The sequence below is a fragment of the Malania oleifera genome, chromosome 2 (assembly GCF_029873635.1).
Source record: "Malania oleifera isolate guangnan ecotype guangnan chromosome 2, ASM2987363v1, whole genome shotgun sequence".
Lineage (NCBI taxonomy): Eukaryota > Viridiplantae > Streptophyta > Magnoliopsida > Santalales > Ximeniaceae > Malania > Malania oleifera.
In genome coordinates, this window is record NC_080418.1 from 116,145,725 (window position 1) to 116,171,798 (window position 26,074).

General features: G+C 36.2%; 1 protein-coding gene across 1 annotated transcript; it reads right to left on the minus strand.

Moving 5' to 3' along the window:
- Positions 1 to 3,470: 3,470 nt before the first annotated feature.
- LOC131147574 (histone-lysine N-methyltransferase ATXR3) lies at positions 3,471 to 22,001 on the minus strand. Its single transcript, XM_058097065.1, has 20 exons — positions 21,758 to 22,001; positions 19,271 to 21,538; positions 19,069 to 19,125; positions 13,900 to 15,135; positions 13,051 to 13,418; positions 12,415 to 12,975; positions 12,210 to 12,310; positions 10,652 to 11,696; positions 10,459 to 10,530; positions 9,324 to 9,434; positions 9,130 to 9,230; positions 6,978 to 7,077; positions 6,768 to 6,863; positions 6,296 to 6,463; positions 6,088 to 6,213; positions 5,855 to 5,908; positions 5,076 to 5,323; positions 4,862 to 4,970; positions 4,470 to 4,772; positions 3,471 to 3,964 (listed from the first exon to the last, which is right to left on the minus strand). Exons 2-20 carry the CDS (start codon positions 21,420 to 21,422, stop codon positions 3,788 to 3,790), a joined length of 7,185 nt encoding a protein of 2,394 aa, XP_057953048.1. The 5' UTR covers positions 21,423 to 21,538; positions 21,758 to 22,001; the 3' UTR covers positions 3,471 to 3,787.
- Positions 22,002 to 26,074: the final 4,073 nt, after the last annotated feature.

Below are 26,074 nucleotides of genomic sequence, written 5' to 3' on the forward strand. Positions count from 1 at the left end.
ACTCGTTTTTGGGATGTAATATGTGTAGGGACAGAACCTTGATATATATATATATATATATATATATATATACATATATATATATATATATGTTGATTTAGACTCTGGTAATAGTATGTTGAGATTGTTTCATTTATTCTGCTGCATATTGTGTATGATATGATGGTATCAAGTACTCAGATGTCACTAAAGTAGCACCTTGCACCCACGTGTCTGGTCGAGGCGTTACACGAACTGCCAAGTTTAATCGCCTGAGGTGAAAATGAACTCCAAGTTTGAGTGCCTAAGGATGCTGGAAAAAGTAAGGGTATGAGTTCAGTCGACCGTGGACACTCAAGTTATTTGAATTTAGTCGTCTGAGGTCAGGTAAACTATTTGACTTTCCCTATGTTCGGTCAACCAAGGCATTTTCAACGCCAAGGTTCAGTCGCCCGAACCCCTTACATATTTAAGACCTAAGCCATATTTTAAATCATAAGTTACCCCTGATTGCATAGTTGATAATGGGGATTTTCCTATGTGCTAGTGCAAGGACCTAGGGTCTTTCTAAGGTCATTTTGACTTAGTCCCAAAAATCTGATGTCGATCGACCCCTAAGGTCAATCTATGGTCTTAAGCATTTAGTCCTATCATGCATTTGATGCAGTTATTATAGACCATATTATATTAGACCAAGGAAAAATGAATGCAAATACAATATCAAATAAGTCTTCATTCTTTCACTTCTTCAAATGTCATATATATGAAGCATGATCTTTGTAGTTCGTATGACTTCTTTGAGTTCCTACCATCAGTGCATGCTAAGAATGAACATGTTCAAGAAGCTCAGTGCATAGGTGAGAAACATTGGTTTTGTCATAATCAAAACGAGATTAGACTCATAGAATCAACAATTGTGGTCTAAAGGATTGTTCAAGGAGCTGGGTGTTCAGTTAGGTGGAATTCTTGTTACCATGGACAAGTTCAAGCGTCGCTTGGACTTGGTTTATGTCTCCAAGTGTTAGATGGGAGGCGATCCCAATTTACTGGCTCGGGTGGAGCATTCGCCAAAGTGAAGATTGTTGGGTTTGTGGCTCATATTTTGAGTGGAACGAATACACTAGGGTAGCATCGTGAAGCAAAGAATAAGTGAGAAGTTTGTAGAAAAGAAACCGTTGTCAGTTTGGGTGACAGTTTGCTCGATGGTTTTAGACTGCCTGCAGAAGGAATTCTCTTGACTTCAAACCGTCGACGGTTTCGTTCGGCTCAAGTCACATATTTTGAATCGAAGATCAATAGATTGGGAGATTTTTGAGGATTTTTTTTCCGAGAAATCACTACAGAAGTATTTTAGATGTAGTCTAAGTCTTTTGTACGCATATGATTAGTATTTAATCATATTTTGTAACCCTAGTTTGATAAGCTTTGTAAGCTTCACATTGTGATAGTGTAAAATCAGTTGATGCTCCCATAGACGTAAGCAAATTGTCAACCATATAAATCTTGTATATTTGATTATTACTTTCATTTATTTTTCATTGTTAAGTGATTGCTTGTTCTGTATTGTTCATCATTGAGTATTGAGTATGTACTACTTGTTTCCAGATTCATGAGTGTGTGTGCTTTCTCTACGCTTCAACAATTGAGTGTCAATTGTCCAACAATTTAACTATCCTATGAAATTCTTAAATATCATAGTGAATCTGGGCAAGATTATCAAAATAACATTAGCTTCAAAAAATAAAAGAAAGAAAAATAGTACTATTACATAAAAGCTGACCAAAATTCATTAATTTTTTCCCCTTCGAATTGTGCAAATTTAGAAGGCCTTGGAAAAATCAACTCTTTCAAAAGTATCTGTTTGGTATGGTTGTTATTTTTTATTTTCTGTTTCTATATCTCCACAAAAAAAAAAAATTATAAAAATATATTTATTTTTAAGGTTATTTTTTATTTTTTAGTTTCTGTATCTCCACAAAAAAAATAATAAATTAAAAAAATATATTTATTTAAGGTTCATTTGATACCACCGTCAAAAATTAGAGAAAACAAAAACTAGAAACGAAACCAAAAACCAATAACCTATTTGGTTAGTATTTATAAAACTAATACAAATTAAAAAACTTAATTAAAAAAAATGCTCCTTTTCATTTAAAAACTATAAATAATACACATTTTTAAAAAATAATATAATAAAAATAAATTTTATTTTACTTAACTGTTCTACTTTTTACTTTATAATAAAAATTTTATTGAACATGATAATTGAAAAATAATAAAAGTATTTCTTAATTGACTTTTATTATTATGTATATTTTTATTTTAATTACATTTAAATTTATATGATCATTTAATTTTAATTTTAAAGTATATAAAATAAATAAATTATTCTAAAAAACCTATTTGTGGATATATATATATATATATATATATATATATAATATTTATGGCAACAAATTATCAAAAAAAATAAAATCTGATTTTCAATTTTTTGACAAACAGCTAAAAATCAATGACAGAAATAGAAAATTAACAATATAAACAACACATTTATATAATCTATTTTTCTCACTGGAGAAACAAAAACAAAAAACAACAATACCAAACAAACCTTATGGTACCAAACAATCCCTAAACTATCAACTCATCATGCATGCTTCTTGTGCGATTATCTTATTCCACACTCAAATGCTGACTTGTATACCTGAATTTTTACATACTAACTGCAGACACCCAAAATAGAATAAATTAAATAAAAAAAATAAATAATTTTCATCACTTATTTCATCCATTCCTACATTCAAATTTTTGACAGTAATGCCAAACAATTCCTAAACTATCAACTCATCATGCTTGGGGTGCAATAATTATTCCACTCAACTCAAATGCTGACTGGTGTACCTGAAATCTACATGCTAACTGCATACACCCAAAATAGAATAAATTAAATGAAAAAATAAATAAATAATTTTCATCACTTAATTCATCCATTCCCAGTATTCAAATTTCAAACCCTTATGTTCAAATTTTCACCCCTCTTATTCCACACTCAAATGCTGACTGGTGTACCTCATATCTACATACTAACTGCATACACCCAAAATATAATAAATTAAATAAATAAATAAATAAATAAATTTCATGACTCAAATCCTCCATATTCAAAATTCAATCCATTAGATCCTCTAAATTCCCTTTGAATGAATGGCAAATTAAACAGTATACATTATATTTATAAGGATCAAAATTTCATCAGCTCAACACCTTCCGTTGCATTGAAAAAATTGAGGTCCCTACTTGGTAGGATATGCATAAACCCACAAAATTTTGGTTAGAAGTCGCCATTGATACAAGCATTTCTTGCAAATGTCCCTGCACAAGGGTCGATACGGAACAATTATTCAAAGCGAATTTTAGGGGTCAAAATGGTGGTGGGGGGCGGGGGGTTAAAAATCCAAACAATTAGGGAAAGAAAATTCGAGAACAGAAAATGCATAAAAAAATAAGCGCCTTTTTTCCCCCTTTTGTATTTGCATTAGATTTAGATTTTGAAAAAAGAAAAGGCAATGCTATTTTTCTACTACCCAATAATGAATTACAATTACAAAAATGGAAAAACTGTACACAAGAATTGAGGGGAAGAAAAAGCAGCACCAAGGAATGATGTTTTGAAATGATTACCAACTCCCACATTGAAAAAATGGGGCAGCTGTGCACATTGAGAAATCATTCCAAAACAATAACAAAGAAGGTGATTGATTATAACAGCCAGTCCAAACTGCCGCATCCCCAGTGTCCTGCACAAAGTTCATTGATCCCACATGGCATGGAATACTGTGGGTCTGTTCTTCAGCCAATGCACCATTTCATTGTCCAGAGGAGTGTTGCTCAAAACAGTATCTAGCATTGGACTGGCAAAAACTTTTGGAGAACTCTTAAATGACCAAATGCGGTCCTCTGCCCAGGTTCTCTGCGGCTGTTTCTCCTGGTAAAACACAAGGGTTAGAAAATCGGCGAGCACAAATACAGAATTAAGCACCAAGCTGAGAGAACAAATCATAACGGGCCAGTTGCATTTGCAATCCCTAACAGCCCAGTCTACAATCTGAAATAAGACATTTGAGGTACAGCCATATGACCACTCCCAAAATAGGCCTGATCCCAGTGATTGAAAGCTTGGAGTTCAGACCCTTAATTTGTTCGAATTTGGACAAAATGTAACAAAAAATTGAAGCAAGTTTCGTCAAAATTCAAACAAATACAAATCCGAGGCCTGAAATCCACGATCCCGCTAGAGATATTATATAGAAACTTGCCACTCTACAGGGGTGAGTAGAGACATCTCCTCAACCAACAGTTGCAGTGTAGTGGTGGTTAAGTGGTTGATTCAGAGCAGGGTGGCAGGGAAGGAGAACTATCTTTCAGTTAAAAATTAAAACAAATAAAAAAACTATATTAAATATTAACTTCAAACATAAAATGAAACTCACCATCCTTGCCAACATATATCTTACGGTCCTTGGGCCATAAACACGATGTCGTGATGGCTTTTGAACCTTGGCATAGAAGGAGCCAACATCAGGCAATGACAAGCAGCCCCTACTGGCTCTGGCTAGTGTACAATCTGGCTCAGCGTATGTCTGATTATACCAATAAATTAGCTGTCCTAAACAATAACTCTCACCATATGTCTTGCAGTACTCCTGAAAACCTGCCCCCAATTTATCACTGTATTTGGGGCCCAGGTCGAGAGGACTAATGTACACTGGTGGAGAAGTAACTGTCTTGTATTCCTACACATGGAATAAAATTTTGCATTACGGCAAGTTATGGGGAACATTCTCCCCAAATTTGGAAAGTTGGACATGATAATATGACTCACCCGTACTCTAAAAAAGCATTTTGTGTAAGCATATATGTGGATTAAGTCAGCAGCAGCATCATGTCGACATCTGTATGTACATGGAAGATTTCGAACCTCATCCCTCAACCTGCAAAGAGAACAAACAAGCTGTATAAAAACTGCATGTTGTGCAATATCATAGCTTAACATCCAGAAATAGATGAACCAAAAAAAAAAAAGCTTTACTGCTTACCATAATAAAGATTTCTGAAGTTCATTCGAAATGTCCTCAGAACCCGAAGGATCATGAGCACGGATCTTGGATTTTAGTTCGTTAAGCATGCTTTCCTCCATATGAGGAGCCATGCATTGAAGAAGTTCATCAACAAATGATCCCTCTCCTTTCCAAAGGAAGGAAACTGTTGCCTCAGGAGAAAGCCTTTCAATTGGAGGTGGAGCTTTCTTTGGATCACCAAAAACGCATCTCATGACATATCTCACCTACAAAATAGCATTCAAAAAGATTTTAGATTTATATTCTACAATAAAATCAAAGCACCTATTTTGTTCCATTTGCACCAGAAATCTACAACCTGAATACTTGGCCTCATAATGCAGTATCATGAAGGCATGGATAACAAGTTGGTGCTAAATGGCACTGGCAAGTATCAGCAATAAAAATAGAGGATGATGAAATTATTCTAATTCATATTTTGAACACAATTATTACTGCAGTGACCCAGAAGCTTTGTACACAGGGATCTAAACTGCATGTGTCATGAGCCCTTGTGTCATGCATAAGCACAACATTCAAGGTCCAATTTCCCATTTCGGATGACAAGGAAACCAAACCCGCAGACAGAGTAACCCAGGAGAATGGGTGCACCTTCCACCCTTCTCCACTTAAATATCACATTAGTCAAACATTGGACTTAAAACTCATTCATGTGAGGCTTTTCCAGCCAAATTCATGCAAGGTCCAAGTGCCCTTCTTGATGAAGAGAAAAAGGGAGAAAGTTTAACGGCACCCACCTTGTCAAGAGTAAGAGCTAGATTCTGAAGCCTCTGATTGTAAACACCTTCAGCCTGCCTCATTCCCCAAAAAAATAATAAAATTAAATTAAAACAGGCAAGAAATCAACAACTCAAGGCAAGCATACACATCTGAGCTTTTTTGCATTTTTTCCTTTCTATTTATAGATCTATTGTTTTATTTTTATTATTATTATTTGAAGAGGAAAGGGGCTGCCGTTGAGAACTATCACCTGAACCTCAGCATCGCTCTTCTCAACCTCAAGGCAAATCTCGGCAAAGAATTTTCGCTTTTCTTCCAAATTATGCCTAAGAATTTCCTCAGGAAGCTTCGTTCTTTCAAAATTTATAAATCTTACCTGCATCCAAGATAAAGTGTAAGAAAAAGAAAGCATAGAAGTTATCTTGTATCAAAAACCAGGCAGCAGCCAAGACACGCACCAGACGAGCCGAATATGCAACCAGCCAATCAGGTAATCCACCAAGCAAACAACTTCCCAAGCCAGCTCGCCCCAAGTCAATATAATCTTCTTCAGATACTGAATTTATTTCACTGGCATCTAGCATCAACTGATGACGATCAAGCATTCCATGCCACTCCTCCAGTACCTGAAAAAAAGTTATGCTACAGTTAAAAGAATTCTTGAATAATAAGATCAAAACAACAATTATACTTAACTTGCAGCAATGACCTTGACAGAACCAAATAATATATTATCCCAAACTCAATCCTAATCAAACACTACGCTAACTAAGCTCAAACACAGCATGAAGCATGTTAAACAAATCCAATAACTGCTGACACCACCCAAACAAACAAAAGATCTAGTCCTCCTCTAAGATTGACAGCTGATTTTAATTGATAAAAAAAAATATATATACACCAAGAACAAAAATTCCTCATTGCCCATACTTTCTGAAAAGCCCCTTCACCAGTCAGGTTCAAATAGCTTCCCCGGCAAACTTGGCTGCCACATAAACAAACTGATGCTTCATATTCTTCCTTACTCTGCAGTGCAATAAAGAGATTTCAGAAGTTTTTAAAAAATAAAATAAAAACAAATAAAGAGCAATCTTTCAATGTGCAAGGCAGCAAAGCAGGCTGATGGGCAGAAAGACACACCTCTGTAACAGAATTATAATCAAATGTGATCTCCTCACCATATCGAATTGGACGCACACTGTATATCCCAATCTGGTACTGACCATCTACGGCAGTAACCCTGCTTACATGGAAGTAGATAAGTACTAAATTAACACGACCAAATATCATGCTATCAATTCTTTGACTATTGAAAAAAAAAAAAGATCATAAAATAATAGAAAGCAGACATAAGCTACAGAAGCAAATACTCTCAACTCAAATAGATTGAAAATTCTTTGAAAGAATAAATTAAAAGAAATACAAATTTTGTCTCCCTAACTGCTCATAAATGCCATTTCCATATACATATTACTACTATTCATCCAAGCCAGGTTACAGGCAGAAGAAACAACATTGGAAAACAATGCTTTTTTTTTTTTCATTCTCTACTTTGTTTCTTTTTGGATGATGTGGAGCCTCGATCCCCGCTCCTCCCATCAAGTACTTGCTGTTGGGGTTAACTTTGGATGCACAAACCACAGCAAGAAACATGCATGGGGTAATTTCAATGGTGTTGAGCAAATTACTAGAGCTAGGGCATCCATGTGGAACGTTTTACCCCTTGGGTGTTTGCCTACCTGCAGATTACGTTCTTTTTTCTTCTTTCCCCAATCATTTAAATGAAAAAAGAAAAATCATTCCAAAAAAAATAAAAGCAAATTAAAACACAACGATATGGTCATTCACATCACATAATCATATCAGCCATAAAATCTTTCCAACTTTAAAATTGAAATTCCCTACATAATCTACTCTCAACATCAAACTTACAAAAGCATCAAGTAAAAGCGTGGAATACAAACATAAATCTTTAATTTCATTAAAAAGTGTTTCTTTTATTATTATAATTATTAGTTCTCCTTTTTTTCCAAACAATTTTTTTCCCAATTTTGACGTTCAATTTCTTCTTCAGAAATATTTCTCAATATATTTACGCTGCGTTTGGGAGCATTGATTTCGAATCTTGGATTTAGATTTGGATAGATTTGGACAAATTTTAATACAATTTCATATTACATTTTTTATCCAAATTCAAATCCAAAGCCTAAGCCTCTCCAAACATAGGGTTAGCGTAAACTTAGAATTTGCAAATCCAATTCATTTCACACCATAAGGGCACAAATATCAACATGCTTTTTTATGGAGATCACAAGCATAGAGAAACGCAAGTCTAGATACTATGGTGGTCATTTGATTTTTGGAGGGAATGCTTGTAATTATATTTATTTTGAGATTTTTTAAATTTTCATGGGGATTAGGACCATATTTTTAGTACAATAGTGTTGAGAATTCCACTTGTGAGCCTGTCCCGTATTGGAAAAACAGAATTGAGGATGGATGCTTACATTTATATACATGCTCGGGCACAAGACATAATGACTCAAAATTTTGTTCACCCATGTATATCAAGACTGCCCATGAGGCCACCCCCAATCCTAACAAGTGGTATTGGAGCCAACGGTTCAACTTGGGTTTGAGTGTTCATTTATGTGTTCCTGCGGGTGTTAATCCAATTGAGAAGGAGCCATGGATCCTACAGATGCTGATCCTGTAGGTGAGTGGACTCCCCAAGGTTTCATGGCCTTTTCCATGGTTTAGTAATGACTCCTAATTGGTTGTATGACACTGAGTGATCAATAATGGCCCCTGGTCCTAACAAATAGTTTGGGACTACTTTACTTAGTACTAGGAGACTATCGAGGCTATCTTAAGATATTAATAAGTGTATTTCCAATCATAGTTTTTTACAAAAGGCACTAGGACGAGCGCTTTTAGGGGAGTTGAATAAATCTATGGATTTTGAGTGTTTAGTTGCCTTAGGGGCATTCTAAGGCTATCTTCAGATATTAGCAATACTTTCTTCTTTTTAAGGCATATGCAATTTATAAAAGGCCCTGGAACGTGCTGATTTAGGGGAGTTGTATATATAAATTGATTTTGACTGTTTTGAGTTAGGAGTGTCATCCTTCTTGTCTCCCTTTATCCCTTCTCTTTTTCTCTCACATTCACCCACTCCCTTCACGTTTTTCCTCTCCCATTTCATCTACTTCCATAATTACTCTATTGCCTGTCCTGCAACAGGTTTACTACTCAGAATATAGAACACGTTAGGGAGCAGTAGAACACGTACTTTGCTTCACAGTTGGGATGGCACGAGTGACAAATTCGACTTGCATAGTTTGCCTTGTGCATAGCATCAACAACAACTAAATCATACCCATCAGCATCGCCCTACAATATAAAAGAAATAAGCAAGTGCAAATGCCCCATAAAACAGAAGCAGGCAGTATAACAAAGCCGAAGGCACAAACTCATTCAAGCTACCTTCGGCCGCTCAAGATATATGTTGTAGAATTCTGGAGCAGGATCTTCACTATCTTTTTGCAAAGATCGAATCCCGTCTTGCTTCTCAAACCATTTCCAAGCAGGATAAACCTATAAAAAAATTTAAAAGAAAAACAAGACAGATAAAGAAACAAGCATAAATTCTCACCGCATAATACTCAGAAACAATCTATTCTGAAGCAACAGATAAACAAAACGTATTTTACAAAAAACTCAAAACGTCAGAATTCATTGGACCACCTTCCCCAAGAAAAATAGATTATACACAATAAAATTCAAAAAATCAGCTTCCAAGAAAAGAGGTATTGACACTTTGCACAATAAGCATCTTCAAACTCCACACACACTATACGCCAGATACCCATCAATGCAAGTATAAAAAAATGTAAAATCAATTTAAGCCGTTAAATCCATTCTAAGGCAGCAAAGGATTATAAGAATCTTATCCAGAAGGGAGCTGAGATTCAACTGATGAAACCAGAACTTCATATTTCAACAAGCGGGAACATTTTGTTAAGAAAGCTAATGATATTGAATGCATTACCAGCTGACCAAAAAAACAGCTCATGCACAACAAGATTGTTTAAAGAAATTGACGGGAACGGAAGGGAGCAAGGAGTGGTCTTTGGCTTGCATGAGAAGTGTCATCCAGCAAAACATTTGTCAAAATGTTCAAAACAAGAACAGGTTAAAAGACAAGATCAATCAACTCGTTTTGAACAAGTTAAAGATAAGATCAATCAACTCTTGCTAAATATGTTTCAATATAACACATAAGTTGCACACAAGTTGCACATCAACTTGGTAGTGCTGTGGCATGGACCTGTTTGCTTGCTTTGCATCAATAACAATCTGGTACAAAACCCCCCAAAAAAATTAAAAAGGAAGTCTGGAAAGAGTGAGCAAAAGCAAAATAACATCTACCCAATATATCTGAGGCATCAAATAAATGAATAATAATAATTTAAGAAAAAATTACAATTGCTTCCACCATGCAGTTCTGCAAATATGACAACACTTTAAACTGGTGACATAAAGTCATATCTTGTAAAGAAAAAATGGGAAGCAAAGCAGCATGGAATTTAATGCCAATGATCAAATATAAAATCCTTACCTCTCCCAAAAACTCTACCACAAAATCATCTTCACTGAAACCACCATCTTTATTACAAACGACACCAAGCCCCTGAATTACAGAAAACAAAACAATCAGCCTTGCAGGAAAAGGGAACAAGATGTTGACCATCTTACAATGAGATGGAAAGCAACAAAAGTCAACATTCTGCATGCAAATATTGTTCACTGACCTTTCTATAAGCAACATAATTGTCATCACGACGGCTATCCATGGCCTTTAAGATACCCTGACACATTCTTACAGTTCGCACATCCCCATCTTCCTCAGCAATTTTTTGGATCTCTTCAACAACAGGCCGCAAATGATACATCATGGGAGTGTTTCCAGTGCCTGTGAAGTGCCTAACTTGCTTGTTCAAAGTGCGAAGGAGCACATCTTCAATAAACAAGTGCTTATCCAACAGAGGCCAATCAAGTTCATCCGGCATGGAATCGAGAAGAAGATTGTGAGTGTAAGGATCTATCCCATAAACTTCTTGTTCTATCACCTCATCTCCCAACTTTTTTCTAGGTTTAAAGTCCTTAACTTCAGGAATTTCCATATCTGATTCCTCAGTACCATTTTTCTGTGCTAATAGCTTCTCAGCATAGTCCTCAGGTAAAGAAACCTGCATCTTCCGCTGCACATCCTCCTCATCTGCTACAACTACATACTGATCAATGACTTCATATTTCCTCGTAACTGGAGGCACCAGGCTTGCTTTGGTCATCCGAGCACCCCATTCACGGTCATCAGTCATAGAACAAAAACTCTCATCTACCATAAAGTATCCATCCCTCCTCGACTCCCCAGGTCTACCTTCTGACCGAAAGTCCAAGTCAGTTTCTGTATCTGAAGCAGTTCTCTCACTATCACTTCTAGTATCTTCAGAAGACCCATTATGGTCATCAGAAGTATCACTTCCCGAGTCCATGGATTTTTTAGTCAATTTGGATAGATACCTTCTAATTTCTCGATCAGATGAATACTCTCCGTATTCAGAAGCATCATTGACAAAGGAGGTGCCATTACTCTTGCTCATGTATTTCCTTTCAGTAGTCATTTTATTAAGTTTCTTCTTATACTTTGAGGCTGCAGATGAATCATCTTTCCACATCCTCATTATCCCATCTCTTCCATGAGAAGACTTGAAATTCCCTTCCAAATGGGTGGCAAGTCCGATGAATGATGCGATAATGTGATTCATGCCTCCAGCATCACCACGATTTTTTGCTCTGCAAGCACACATACATTAAAAAAATGAAGACAAGATGCATATTAAGGTTTTAGAGGAAGAAAATAAAACTGTGAATTCATATTCCCAAACTCAAAAAGCCCAAGATCCACAGAAGCATGAAAAATTACAATACAATAAACTTCTGGCTTTGGGATGTTCTGGTTGAAGCTGGTACACACGCACACACAAACAAAGCATCCCAACAAATTATTATTTCATTCCCATTAGAACCCAAAGATCTAATCTATTCCATGTAGGACCAAAAGCATGGTGTCAACACAATGGCATACAAACAAGGGTTTTTATCCCATTCACAGCTATGTTTGTAATGACATAAAGGCTTTTCAATCATTTATTATAATATTAACTAAATCATAGAATTCAAATTCCAAAAAAAAAAAAAAGAACAAAATCATTTATAAAAATTTAAAATTTAAAATTTTAAAATAAAAAAACAAAAAAAAAACAGTAAAAAAGAGAATCTAACAGAGAATGGGGATAAGAGCCTTACTTTAGAGCATCTCTGCACATTCGACTAATATCCTCTTTCACAGAGTTTAAGCCATGACCTACATAATAACCACTCTTCATTCTGTCCTCAATTTCCGCAACCTGATAAAAAAGATAATAAGAAAAATAATAAATATATAATAACACATGCATACATGGACATGTGTGAATGTGTGTGTTGTACAGAGACATGTGATAACCAGTACCTTGGGCACAAAGAAATCACAGGTGTTCTCCTTCATGATGCTCTTCAGACCATGAGCAAGAAATTCTTCAATTCTCTTATACCCATTATCAGATTTCTTCATGGCCCACTGACGGATGCGAGCATCCTTAGAAAGGATAGATGAGGACCTTCTTGCATCAAATAGTTTTGATCGCTTGTACAAACTTCGCCGAAATGATTGATTTGCAGCATCCCTCTTATCAACAGAATCAAAATAATCTCTCAGTTCACTGAAATCATCCCCATGACTACTCAGACTCTTAAAATTTTTACTGAATGATGAAGTTTTCTCTGTAATATGTCTGAGACTCTTCATTTTAGCATGCGACTCCTCAGAGATTCTCAAGCCACGAGAGCAATGATTCTTGACCCAATTCACATTTGGAAACTTAAAAGCTAATTCCCCAAATTGACTGCAACCTCTAACATCTATAGAAGATAACTGAGGGAATGAACCAAGAATTTCTTCAAGCATGCCAGATGTAATATTCGTGCAACCAATCAGGACCATAGAAGCTATCCTTTCTTTGTTATATCCATTCTGCAAATAAACAAATACATCAAGCTTAGAGAAGAAACTTTTCAACATACTGTACCATACAAAAGTAAATCCTACCATGATGCTCTGCATAATGGAGTCAGTGCAGCTAGGACCAATAGAGGACAAGTCAACCTGTCTGGAGATATCCCTGTAAAACCTTACTGCAGCTCTCCAGTGCTTGCAAGTCAACGAAGCAAAGACAAGGGACTTCATATCAGTTCTCAGGAAATGAAAGACCCGTGCTAGCATATGACCATCCAGCAAACCCCATGTCCCAATTTCAGTTTCAGAACATGCACTGTCATCTTCAAAAAATGTGGCATCACCGCATAGATCATCAAATGCATGTTCAGTCATCTGAACTGGCAAAACATCTTCCACTTCATATTCTTCATTTCCATAAATCAGCATCTGTACTCTTTTAGCAGAAAGCATATCACCATCTGTATTTTCCATATCAATAACCCCCAGGCCAGAAAAACCAAAAACAGAAATGCACACAGTTAGAGAACATAAAACTGCAAGGTTTGAACCCATCATATAATGTCCAACATATTTTATCAAAAAATTTAAAATTAATAAAAAGTAACGTCCAACATAAGATGGCGATGGTTGATTATAGATTGATAGCCAGATAATTACACCAACATTTTTTTAAGACTCATAACCAAAGACTAAAGGAAAATAGATGCACCACTGATAAGGAGACACTTGATTTAAGTAGCAAGAACAGGGACACAAGGAAGACCACAAGGAACAGATATCAGGTCATGGGGCAAGAATGGCATTTTCCATTTTTTTGGAGTGGGGGGAGGAGGGGGCCAAGGAGTAGGAAGGGGAAGCAGAATAGTACTGTAATCAGTATCATTCTACACCAAATGCAAGGTCAGAACTACCACTATGACACTATTCGCTTTATCATACCTGACATTTGGAATTTGTTCAAATCCAGAAGAGAACTTTTACAGGTTGCTGAATTAAAAACATGTTTTTCCATCTCTTTCCTTGGCTGCTTGGCATTGATCCAAGGATCTAAGACCTCATTTATAGCTGCAGCGAACTCTCGACTCTTATACGACTTCATCACCAACTCATGCAACTTCCCCCGTGTGTAACCAATGAACTGTGGATGCAAGCTGTGGAACAAACTGGAACTCCTGCTGCTTTCACTAAATGCAGCACTCACCAATTCTGAAGGAGGAGGTCCAGAAGAATCACCAGAAGATGCATTATTCTCTTGCTCAATCTTGGTAGCAGTTTCAGAAGCCTTCACAACAGGGGTAACTGGAACCCAAACTTTGTCAATTTTCCTGAAAACACTGCTATTTTTCTGGATGATACCCTTATCAACTAAGACATGCAGCTCCGAAAAGGATAAAGGACCACGTTCATGCCCAGCACCATCAAGGTAGAACCACTCACCCAAATGCAATTGCAGCTCATCTACCGTGCAAACACGGTCTTTTGGGGTATTAATGGAAGTAAGGCACTTCCAAGAGCACTGCAAGTCTTGTTCACTGTTGGTCATCGAACAAGGAATGCCTTCAATTGACAGTCTCTTGACATCACCCATTGCAGAGTATGGCCTAGCAGACCTCGAGGAGTGCCTCTCCTTCCCCCTGACTTTCAAGCGAGGCTCAGAAACAAACGAACCATAGTCTTTGACCACACATGCATTTATCCTGACCACTGGCTGCATAATTCCTTTAACTCCCCTCACAAAAACAGACTTTATTTGACTAGATCTGCTAACACTATTGCAATCATTCCTCTCATCTGACCAGGAAAAAGCCCAAGGAGGAAGGTCAAGCCTTCTGCTATGAGATGGATAGTACAACTCATCTTTTCGATGCCATCGAGGATCCTCATACCCTGACTTTGGCATCTGGCACAGTGGAAAACCATCATTGAGAACCAGTTTCTTCCTGGAAGATTTATCTTGAGCAGCTTCATCATTTCTCTTCCAGTCCCCACCCTTACATGACCATAGGCTCAGAAACCAGTCAGGAGTTTCACCATGAGTAAAGACGAAGTCTTTGTCAAAGTAGGCATTTGACCTGGATTCCGCAGCCACTTTTGGTGCACTATCTGAATATCTGGATAAGTCATCGGTTTTTTGATCAAACTGTTCACCATTGTGTGAAACATGGCCAGTGAAACCTGTAAGAACCCAAACTAATTTCACTGTCAGAAGACGCAAAAATGAGTATATTGATATGCATAATATGCTTTTAAGAAATTTAAAATGCAGAATAATTAGATTAATACTCTGTTTATAATTGACTATCACGGTTCATGCCACCTGTTTTCCATTAAAATTAGCATACTGCATTAAATTTCTGTTTTTTGTAATTAAAAGGGGAAAAAATGCTAAACAGTCGATGTTCGACCTTGTGTAAGTAGTGCAGCTGGTAGCAGTGCAAGGTTCAGCAGTTGCAGAGCCTGGAGCAACTGCAACTGGCAGTGGAATAGAGCAAGTGTGGCAGCAACTAGCGCAACGGGTAGCAATGCCCATACAACTGCTCATGCCTGGTGCAACTGGTAGTACTGAGGGGCCAATGGTTGTGTTGGAATCCAGACCGTACAGTATTTATGATTCGTTATCCTATTTTGGGATTGCAGCAGGATCAATAAGATCAGAGGGATCATATTGTGATAGGATCATAAGATCCACAATAAATTTATAACTTTGACTCCTCTCTAAATTGCTTGAATGATAGACTTGGTGTTTGTCCTACTCAACTTGTACAAGAATGATAGCACCCAGAAAGCTCTTCTGCTCATATTAAAAAAATTATAGGCTTAAAATTTTTTTAGTCCAGTGATGTTGAATGATGTTCCAAACATTAATGTTAAGGTTGAAGAAGATAAAAATTAATGCACTACTGTATTCCATGGTAATAATGATGATGGTGATTTTTGCTATGACATTGATGATAATTTTGATGATATTTATGAAGCAAGTTGTGGATCGGGCAATGATATTAATGTTAAGGAGCTAATTTGACAGTTTGGTTTCTGTTACATGTTTGCTAAAACATCTTTGTGAAACTTCTTTTTGTTTTTTTAGGCACAGCAAAATCTTTCCAACTTTAAGTGGTCTTATTACATAGCTATTTGTTGGTTGATTATGGTATTCCTTTTCTGAACACTTTTTAGTCCATTATAAGTTGGTTTAAACTTTGAATGGGCTAGGATTGCAACAATACCTTCATCTCTTTGTCACATGAGGGCTCTATCTTTTGAGCTACCTCAGTTGTGATTTTCTTAGTTCCAAACACTAAGCTAGCCAAGTTTCCAGGTCCTCAATCCAATCCTGCTACCCCTCCCCCCCACCCCTCCCAACCCAAAAAAAAAAAAAAACACCCTTCATAGGATCACAATTTTATAGGACTTATAGAACTACTCTTCTGCATTTGTAAGTTAAAGCAATAGTAAAATCAGAATCCTGCAATGCCACTTCAGCAATATGAACCAGTGTCCACTATGGAAACATAAAATGGTAGGAGATAGGACATCAGTAGGATTATAGCAAGGGGAAATCCTACTATACCAATACGAACCAGGATTATATAAATCACCAATTGGTAGGGCATAGGATCACACAGTAGGATCATAATAGGATTATTGGGATCATGGTGGAATATCAAGATCCTAAAATCAATCTATATTTTCAACTCCAGTCAAATCATTTGAACCACTCAGTGTTTGCTTTGAAGGATTTTTGTTGGTTGATTTTCTTGGCTTTGGGAAACAGAAAAAGGCCAAAATTTTGCAGCAATCTGCTGTTTCTGCAATTATATGGGTTGTTTGGTTGGAGAGGCAGGATTGGATTTTTTGTGACCATTCTTCATCTTTATATTTTATTCAGGAAAATATTTGGGCTTTTGGCTTCATAGTGGTGTTCATTTCTGGTTGGTTTGATAATACGGCTCTCTCATATTCAGTAGGATTTGGTGGCTCTTTTAGCCTAGTTTTTAGGTTCTATGCTTTATAGTAGTTCTATTATTTCTTTTTATTTTGCAAAATGAGGATTTCTTATCCTCTTTGTACTCCCCTCTTCTCTTTTAGTGGATTTCTCTTTTTTCTATCAAAAAACTTTATGTTAAGGTTCAAGATGGAAATCAATATGCTAACGTATTTGATGATGACAATAACAATGGCAGTGGTAATTTAATTGATGAGTTTGACGTAGTCATTAATGATGATTTCAATGATATTGATGAAGCAAATTGTTGCTACGGAGCTGGATGATGACAATATTGTTGAGAAGCAACTTTTATAGTTCATATTTTGTATTTGCAGCGACCTTTTTTTAAAAAAATTTCAGCTGCTCTTGTGTAGTTGTTAGTTGACCAATTTCAATTAAAAATTGTCCTTTTTCAAGTCTTGATTTCTTCTTCATTATAAGTTGGTTTTATTGGATTAGGAATGCAAGTTTCTTTCTTATATGATGGCTTCATTTGTGATTTTCTTATTTTTGAGGTTCAAAGTCTTACTGGCCAAATTTTTTGGCTTCATCTATAGAAATTTATAAAAAAAATAAAAATAACATATAAATGCACTTTTATCAGTTATATTGCTAAAATCTTATGATCCTCAATCCAATCTTGCTATCACACCCTAGCTATCCAATGTAGGATCCTGCTTTTAACAGCAACGCTCCTACCCTGAAATGATCAGCTGATGTCTATGCTGTCACCAGTGAAAATTCAGAGCTGCCGAAAGAATACAAGAGGAAAGGAGAAAAAAAAATTAAAAACTAGAATGAGAAGTCACATCCTCAATATCATACACATAAAAACTAAGGGTCCATTTAGTGTTGGAAAATAGTATTAATTTTCCATTTTGCTTTTCCAAAAAATTACAAAAAAAATGGCTAATTTTTCATTTTTACAATATTCATATGAAATAAACGAATAACAATAAACAATTTTGGCACTATTTTCTTGTGGAAATAGCTTTATTTTCCTTTTCTAATTTTTCAAATAATTGTGAAAATGCCACCATGGTTTCCAATTTTCCAAATTTATATAGAGAAGTTGGAAAACATCTTTTTTATTATTTTCTAGAATTCTAACTCTTTCCTTTACATATGGGAGCATGGAATTCGTATCTTGTACTTAATTTTTTGTGGATTATGCATGGAGTTGGAGTTTCTTTTAAATCCACACAAATCCAAATTCAAGCCCAAATACCTACGATGCTAACTATGACCCGATATAATTTTTGAAAAAATTGAAAAACAGGTTGGCTTTTTTGTAATTACTTTAAAATCTATAAATAAAAAATGAAAAAAAAAAAACTGCATTGCACATTTAAACAAACTCTTTATTTTCTACCTTTTTAATATGAATCTCTAAAAACTTAAAAATAAGCTAAAACTTTTTTAATTATTTGGGAAACTTAAAAAATGGAACATGGAAAATGGAAAATGTTTTCCCCAACCAAACAAGACTTAAAAGATTATGTGGGCAAGGCCTAAATGGCAAATTATACATGAATATAAAGCATACATGGATGTTATACAGCATGCCTGTCATACATGAAGACAATATTGAAGATTACAAATAGAAGTATGTGCATTTCAAGATCGTGGATTTTCATTTTTTTCTCAGCACCAGACTCAGCATGAATGGTTCAAATATAACCCAACAATTTTTATCAGCAAACATAACCCCAATATATTTATTATTTTTTTAAGCTATCATGTGCCCAAAAAATGGAATCCATTACAGAACTATCTTGCAAAACGAGATCAACTTGAGGCCATGGAATTTCTTTAATGACCATACTGAAAGCCAACAACAATGGGGGAAGGGGAAAAAACTACAAGCAACTGAGAATGTATTCCATTAAAAATCACCTAATATGCCAAGTGCCAAACAAAATTTGTATACTTATGTAAAAATTACAATGTCCACCATACTGCTTGTTATTATAAAAATAAACATCCGGGGAGCAAAGCAAACACATGCCAGTGAACCAATATATGTCAAATTTTTAAAAAATTCACCAGAAAAAATTCTAAATGATCAAGGTTGATCCAAAATTACACATAAAAACATAGAAGCAGTGCCAACAAAAGCGTACCTTCAGAGTTCACCCATCCCTCAAGTGGTGCATGGTCAAAAATCATTTGCAAAGCTTCTGCAAGATAAAATAATTCCATAAGCAGGGGGGAAAATGAAATGAATTTCTACATAAAAGATGAGGGCTGACAGTAAAATTCAGTAAACAACAATTACAGCATAGAAAAGGTAAATAAGGAATCACAGGGGAAAAAATATATTACCCCCCAGAGTCTCGAGCTCTTTGCCTGGAAGAACAGTAAAACCTTTTAAGAGAGCTCCAACCCTTTCATCAATTTGAAGATCTTCTAAAGGCTCGGATACAGCAGCAATGTGATCTGGGATGAAACTTGGAGGTGGCAAATTGACCAATGCTTCCTCCCCCAGGTGATTACAGGATTGCCCAATATCTCCAGTATCTGCCAGAAGATTACCAGGAGCTTCTGGAGGACTAACCAACTGAGTTACACTATCTGAAACAATGGGTGGGAAATGAACAGTTACCAATGGAGAGACTGCATTTTCAACAGTTACCCATCGATCACTGTCCAAGTTCTTAATTAAATGATCAGACACAAGAACTCCATCTTCCACAAGTCTTTTAAGGTCGCATAATTTAGAAGGTCCCCGTTCCATACCAAGGTGATCAAGGTAAAACCATTTCCCAGTGGTGGAATCATCCGTAACAGAGACATGAGGTGGTGTATCACATATGTCCATATCTTCTTCCATAGAAGATGGCTCTTCAGGAGCTCCACTGACCTGAAGGGGTTCTTTACAATTTGTACTTGGACTCTGAGATTGCTCATCCTTGTGAGACTGAGAGTTAGCAACTTCATTAACAGGCCCATCACCATCACGCACACTACTTCTATCATGTGATTCCTTAGCTGAGAAATGTGAATCCTTTCCCCTAGACTCTTTCTGGTTGAGCTTGTCCTCCTGTCCTTTGTTTCCATGTTGACTGTGCCTCTTGTCACCAGCTCCACTCTTTCGACTACTTTCCCGAGCATTATTAGGCCTACTCCATTCATGTGGGGACCGCTCTATGTAGTTTGGGGTATGATCCCTGCGATCACGGTGGCGAGCTCGATCTGGTGGGGACCGCTCTTTATAAGCAGGGCTGCGGTGTCTGTGATCGTATGGGGACCTATCACGGCGAGAAGGACTCCGGCCTCGGTGAACATCATACCTGGCCCGGTCGCGTGGGGACCGCTCAGAATGGCCCGGGCTGCGTCCATGCCTGTCATAAACTACTCTGGAAGACAAAGAAGAATCATAGTGCCTAGATGAATACCTGTCAGAGGAAGAAGTCTTCGAAGAATTCTTGTAAGGCCTCTCAACAGATCGTCTAGAATAAAGATCTGAGTGAACAGTGCGACTACTGTCATCAGAAAGTCGCCGGCTTTTTGAACCTGTATAATCACCAAATTCACCATGATGCTTCCGCTCACTGAACTCTGAACTCGAAGCATGCCGCTTCAACCGGTTCCCAGACAGAGAGTATTCCCTATCATAATTCTTGCCATTGCTGTGTTCATTCCTAAGTGAACCTTCCTCGTCTACAATTTTTGAACTGAGCCTAAAGTTCTTCTCTTGCCCTGTGTCCCATCTGGAAGATGATCTTTTACTATGCTGACTCCCGCCTCTAATGAAATCTTTTCCCTCACCTGAATGCTTCCCTGAAGGCGGCATCCTCTCAGGCTCATATTTCCACCCCTTTTTCTCCTTATTAGCTGCATCATGCCTGCGCATTTTTGAATTACTGTAAGCATCCTTTCCCACTTCCCCCCTTTGCAACCTCTCGGGAATAAACTCTCCTTTCTCCAGCTCGTCTTTTGAACCTCTCCATGATCCAAAATCCACCTTCTCTGACTCGCACTTTCTATTCTTTTCTGGGACAATCTCTCCATTCTCTATCTCCACCTTTCCACCCTTTCTCAAATCAATTTCTCCTTTCTCCACGTCCCCTTTCCTCCATTTGTCAGCCACAATTTCTCCCTTCTCAATTTCACTCTTCCGTGACTTTTCTAGCACAGCCTCTCCATTCTCCACTTCCCCCTTCGACCACTTCAACGTACCCAATTCACCCTCTTCCACTTCCTCCTTCTGCGTCTTCTCTATACAAATTTCACCATTCTCAACTTCCCTGCCACTAGTCCTGCGTCTGTCTCCACCCACTCCAACCTCCTTCTTGCCTCTCTCCGCAGCGGCTTCGTCTTTCTTCAGCTTCATCTTCTTCTTTGTGAACTTGAGCGACTTTGAACTGAGCGTACCACTGCCACCACCATTGTTGCCTCCGCAAAGCTTCTCCGCAATCGAAAATCTCTCCATAAGATTCTGCAAAGGCACGCATGCAACGCCGCCATCGCCCATGTGAATTCCAAAACACCACCCGAAAACTCGAACCCTAATTCACCCCAATTCCGGGGCTATTGATGCTCATACTGCAATTCCTTCAATGCAATCAATCCTCGCGCGCACCAAAAACCCTAATTTCCACCAAAGAACACACATAAGTTCACAATAAATCATAACGAACAACTATATAGGGTTTCGAGACATGCTCATCATCACATTAAGCCTAAAACCCTTCGAATCAAAAAGAAACCGAAACCCCAAAAAATTTGCGAATTAAAACCCTAAAGTTTGAACGTGAAGCAAAAGGAAAAGAACCCAGAACCAGGGGGTTGAAAAAGACGTGAACTTACGAAGAAATCAAAGAACTGGACGTTGGATCGAAGGAGGAAGCGTAGCAGCTGCGAATCAAGAGGCGCAGAACACGAAGAGACGGAGACTCGCAAGAACACAGATCATGAAGCGAAAGCTGGAAAAGAATCTATCTCCAAATCTCTCTCACACAGAGAATGTGCTTCTGATGTCTCCGTCTATCGTTCTCGGAATTCTTGGTCTGAAACACGAAAGGCTTCATTTTATTTTTTAATTTTATGTTTTTGTTTCCGTCTTTACCCTCATGTATTTATTGATGAAGTGATAACAGACAGTGTTGAAAACTACGCTTGAAAGCCGTATTTATAGAAAATTACCATCCGGATTAGTGAAATATTATTATTATTTTAAAAAAGACCGAGAAAAAAACAGGTTAAGTGCATTGCTCACTAACTATGAATTAATCTTGAGTAGCATAGAATTATAATTTTTAATATTAAGAGTTAAAATAATAAACGAGGTTGACCTTTTTTGTCAAAGATATGCGAATTTTTCTTAAATTTTAAAAAATTTACAGCCCGATAAAAGATATCATCCTCAACTGATTTCAATTTTTTTACCCAACAAAAAATGAAAATAAGATTGCAATTGATGTATTGAGCCTTTAACAAATCGACAATAATAGAAAAAAAAAAACTCTTTTATAAAATTGTGAGGCATGTTATTGTGATTTTAGGAGGGTACGGTAAAATAAGCATTCCGAACAAATAGTGCTTTTACTATTAGCTAATAATACATATTCTTACTCTAATTTAGCGTTAGAGTTTGAAATTCGAAATTTAGGCTTGTATTTGTGTAATTTGGACTAAAGTATAATGTAAAATTATACTATATTTTGTTCAAATCCACAACCTTACTATATTTTGTGTGTGTAAATTGTACATAAAAATATATAAAAACACAAAATATAACGTCCAATAATGGAGATTTTGACAAATATGTTTCAATGAGTGTACAAGATAAATAGCGTACGAAGCTAGAAATCATTGTCCAACAAAATACTAAAATATGATATTGCAGATGTGATAGGAGATAAAATTATAAAAATCAGCATGGTCTTAGTGTTATTCCAAACGGCAACCAAAAGGGGTGGGCTTAATTTAGAACAAAGTGCTACAAATGGTACTTTTAAAACTAATGAAACAATGCAAACAATAATAATAGAAATTGTAAAGCAATAAAAGAGATTAAGGGTTGGAGAAAAAAAAAAAAGGCAAACTCCTTTATAATGGTTCAACTTCTTCAAGTCTTCAGCCTTTTCTCTCAAGTTTTCATCTTCCTGATGTTTCATTATTCAATCTCTTCATACTTTCGCAAAGGCGAAGATACTAAACACACAAAGATACTTTGAAAGAATACAAGAGAATCCTCACGAGGTAGATTTAAAAATGAAATACTAAAAATTGTTCAAAAACTCTCAAAAGAAAATAACAAGATAAATGGCTAAACAAGTTTTTAGGATTGTCTCTTTAAAGTAAAAATAAGCAAGTGAGGATTTAGATGAGAGGCAGAAAGCATGAGATAACGCTTGTTAACTATTTATTGTTACCCATTGGGCTTAAAAGAACATAAATAAGTTTTATGGTTAAAAAAATGATTTTTTTTCCTCATTGGAGTGTATTGGTCTCATTGACCAATCGACTTATAAAACAAACTAGTCAACCTATAACTAGATGTTGAAGTTCTTAGCTAACCATTGGTATCCCTAAAAAGTAGGATTAGGCTTGGACCGATCAATCGTTCCAAGATATTTCTAGGCATAAATGCCTAGAAAAGTCCCTTTTTATTATGTTTTGTAATTTTATCTCCTTTTTGTGTAATATCATGATATTTCTTGTAGTGTGTAAGCATATTTATAATATAATGAACCTTCTAATATATATATACAAAGTACACAAAAAAAAATATCTTGAAATATCCTTCAAGCTCACTTCAAAGTTTCATCTTGATGACTTAAACCTTGTTAGCACAAAATTCAAATTTAAAATTCAAAGTAATTAGTCAATGTAATTTGTTATCATCAAAGCTTTGGCCAGTGAAACCTTGGAGCTAACAATATCACTTCTTTTTTTTTTTTATAACAAACTCTTTTTGAAAACTGGGTCAAAGGGCTCTTCCTAAATTCATACATATGCATTGTTTAAACAAGACATAATTTTTAATATCTCAATTATTCACATATCATTTTTCTTAATCAACCACAATCGACAATATACTTGTTGTTTATAAAATCATCCATCATCCACATAAATAATCCATTATCCGCAAAAGTTGTGCATCATCCAAAAAAGCATTTATCATCCACAGAATAACCACAAACACAATCACAAAATGTGTTTTTCATTTGATTTTCAAATAAGTCACCATGCAACTATATATACCATGTTTCCTATTGTTATTACTATGCCCCCTTTGTTAACATCAAAAACCGAAAAGGGGGGGGGGGAGGAGTAAGTAAATGTAGCCAATAGAAGCAAACATTACAATATTACAAGCTAGTTCTTTTTTCATCAATTCCAAGAACGCTATACTCATAACAACCAATACACACACACACACACATACATACATACATACACATACATACACACGCATTAATTAAACCAAAAATCTCTATTTTTTTATTGTTATAGATCTTGGTTGTGGGCACCTACTAAGAAAATTAGAAATTGGGTGTGCCTATAATCCTAAAAGTTGATGTTTCCCCTACGATCAACTTCAAAGAAGGCCCTACTTTGCCTATCCTCAATTAGATAATCCAAGATGTAAAAATAAAAAATCCCCAATAAAAACCATTTAGATTTGAGACAGATTTTGTTGTTGTTCCTATATATTGTTTTTTATTTACTTCACATATCAATCAGAAGGAGAAGAGATGAACACCATTACCCATTGCAAGCCCAAACCCAAATCCTTATAAAGATATAAATCCTCCCTATGAATTGAGAATCTCCTTTTTCTCCTAAAATCCAATTTCCCTAAATCCATCTTAGACAAACCATTTTTCCTTTGCTTCTCTCTCCTTATTTGTTCCTAATTTTTGTCTTTTTTTCTTTGTGAAAACTCTAGTAGAAGGATCTTATAAATGGCAATGAGAGGCAGCAAGCCAAAGATGAAGAGATTATTCCACCAAGTGGAAGCAAACATTAACAGGGGTCTTTAACAGATATGAAATGGCCACCATCTTCATCACCCTAAACCTTAAGGTCATCTTTAGTGTTAAGAAGATTATAGCCATTATCAATGACATGTTTAGAACCTATTGTGAGTTCATCAACGACAAGAAGGGGTTTATGTATGACAATCTCTCTTAAGGATGAAGAACAGTAGTGTTGTGGACGTCAATTATGACTTTGACACACTAGGGCTCGAGCTTAATATAGACAATACTAAAAGGATTTTGGTGGCATTGGAGGTTTTCTCTTCTTCAATTATCAACGAGAGTGTCAATGCATCCCAGAGAAGCACCGATCTAGATGGTGACTGTGTGAGTGATAAATAGGTCATATGAGGTTTAATGGGTTCTATAGAGTTACCAATAACCTATTATTTCCTATGTGTAGTTTGATCACCTAATTACTATAGATTTCTTGGTCTCTATACTACACCTAGGTCAAGAAAACCTATAGTCTTCGCCTATGTATCTAGAGTAGAGTTTGGAAGTACAATTATGTTAAGTGAAGGTATCAGCATCCCTTGTACACCCATTCGGTCAAATGGTACTTGATTAGCCATTACCCATTTTTATTAACCGATCAATTAAGACTCATGATCATTTCATGTTTATTTGATTATGAATCCTTTTATTATTGGATTAGTTCCCACCATTGTGGAGGCCATCCTATCCTTTGGAATCCCGAAAGGACGACATTGCCCCGTTTTAAGATCTATCATTAGCTTATTTAATAGTTATTTCCCAAAATGACTATGTAAATAGTATCAAAACAATCTCCCCTTTGGTATTTAGGAGAGATGAAATTTCCTCATCTCCTATTTATGTTTTCCAATCACTAAGGTAATTTCACGTACATGCATACACATGCGAGAAAGTAAAACATGCAAAGTATTGTTTGATGAACAAACTCTTCAATTGTGGTGATTGTTAAAAACATATTTAGGTTCCTATTATCATTTTTTTTATGCCAAATCCTGGTCTGAGGGTATGTCGACAAGTGGGACGTGTTGCATAGCAATCTCCCAAATAAGAAAATTAAATGGGGTGGATAAGACTCTAAGAAAATACAAATATTGAAAATGTAGAGTAGCCACCTTTATTATTATTTTTTGAGGAAAAAACC

Coding starts and splice junctions, on each gene's coding strand:
- LOC131147574 (XM_058097065.1), bottom strand. CDS start 21,422: ATGGGCGATGGCGGCGTTGCATGCGTGCCTTTGCAGAATCTTATGGAG. Junction 7,078..9,129: donor CATCCCAACTGTGAAGCAAA/GTACGTGTTCTA, acceptor CCATGTAAGCAG/GGTTACTGCCGTAGATGGTC. Junction 5,324..5,854: donor TAGCTCTTACTCTTGACAAG/GTGGGTGCCGTT, acceptor GCTATTTTGTAG/GTGAGATATGTCATGAGATG.